At 36.0% G+C, this 1,706-nt stretch overlaps 1 protein-coding gene across 1 annotated transcript in view; it reads right to left on the bottom strand.

Moving 5' to 3' along the window:
* Positions 1-1,599: 1,599 nt before the first annotated feature.
* The window catches only part of FDX1 (ferredoxin 1), a gene marked incomplete at its 5' end in the record, with an annotated part of 9,047 nt that continues 8,940 nt past the window's right edge, over positions 1,600-1,706 (bottom strand). Inside the window, one exon of the mRNA XM_010286315.1 lies at positions 1,600-1,703. Within this exon, the coding sequence (XP_010284617.1) occupies positions 1,600-1,703 (104 nt within the window). The remainder of the gene's footprint in view (positions 1,704-1,706) is intronic.

Genomic DNA, 1,706 nt, shown 5'->3' with positions numbered 1-1,706 from the left:
GAGATAGGAAGCATATTCTGAAAACCCTATATGATTAAGTTCTGAGCAGACCACATTAAGCATATCTTGTTTTAGGGGAAAGTCCAACGGCAACACCAGGAAACAAAGTAATAGCAACTGAGACGAAATCAAAGAATCTGAACTAGAACTATTTTCAATACAGTTCTAGAAAATATTTCATTTTATAACAGAGAGGGACTTTTTTTTCCTCTTTTTATGAAGCTCAAAATAATCCCAATATTTGACACTGGAAAAACATTTTTTCCCCTTCCTCTCCCATAAATACCATAATGCAAGAAAAGATGTCTAGATGTCATTGTCACCAGTTCAAATAAGGCATTAATGAATGCACTAGATCATTCAAATGTAAACATGTGTATATATATGTATAAATATGCCTCAAATAGTAAAATAACCTTATAAAGCTAACAACTATTGTATTGGTGACAACCATTTCATTTAAGTATTTAGGCAACAAAAACTGGAGAGACTAATGAAGTCTAAGAGACGACATTATTTTATTTTGGTCTACTTTAGAAAGACTAAAGCAGGATCCAACCGAAAGCTCTTCATCATCAGTCCACACACTATCCCACCATGGGGGTCTCCCTACCCCTTCTGGTGAAACTAATCCATTTTTATGGAATAAATATACTTGGTCATTTCATATCAACCATTAAGGAAATGATCCTGAGAGCAAGGCCCAGAATCTAGGAATCTCTTTAAGCTGAATGCCCTAGCTAACATCAGACTGCCTCCTGAAGCATCTCAAAACTGAAAAAGGGATAAAAATTCCAGAACAAATCTTATGTTGACAAACATTGCCCTCTTCAATCCCAACTCAGCTGTCTTCAGAGAACAGCAAGAACTGCCCATTACCTCCAGTGGTTATGCTCTCCCATTAGGCAGCTCCAAGGCTTTACTCTTCGAAGCCATGGGTACCCTGGTATTTGTGGTATAGTCAAACGTAAATACAGTTGAGGTTTATTGACTTCTGATATGGGCAAGAGAGATGCACTGCAACAATTAAGCTGCAGGTGCCAACATTCCGTATCAGCCCCTACATTTCATGGGTTTTTTGCAAGACAAAATTTGCCATACCTCATTAAGATTCCAAAGTTTGGAAAAACCCTACCCTGAAAATCCACTATTTACTGAGAACATGAATTAGCTCTGAGCATACCATCTTTAATGACAAGACCTTAAAAAGCCCCCATGCAGTCTTATAAGTTTTGTTCTCTTACATATCCATGTGTGAAACCTAGAAATGCCGGGGGGGGGGAGGAGGGGGGGGCGGTGTTTGAAGAAGTCATGTAGAAGTGATCCAGTTTTCAAACATCAGTAAAAGTTTTGGCAGAATAATGTTACATGAAATCTGTAATACGCTTGCTAACATTTATAATCCAATGATCACTTATAAGAAGTATTATTGCATTTTAAGCGTAAAAATATAAGAGGTTCTATAAAGAAAAATTAAAATAGCATTACTCTAATATTGATAGTCATATAAAATAACTCACAATTTCCATATTTAATTACACATTTAAAAATAAGTTATAAAAATAATTAAGCTTCTTAAAACCCCCAAGATATTTTCTTTTAGGAGTTTTTACTCATATCTACTGTTTGTCTAGCATCAGCAACAGCTTCTGGTACTCGAACAGTCATATTATCCATTGATCTCTTCAAGCAGATTTGGCAGCCTA

This window comes from Phaethon lepturus, unplaced genomic scaffold (assembly GCF_000687285.1).
Source record: "Phaethon lepturus isolate BGI_N335 unplaced genomic scaffold, ASM68728v1 scaffold8540, whole genome shotgun sequence".
Lineage (NCBI taxonomy): Eukaryota > Metazoa > Chordata > Aves > Phaethontiformes > Phaethontidae > Phaethon > Phaethon lepturus.
The sequence above is the reverse complement of the archived record's forward strand: the minus strand, read 5'-3'. Positions and strand labels throughout refer to the sequence as shown.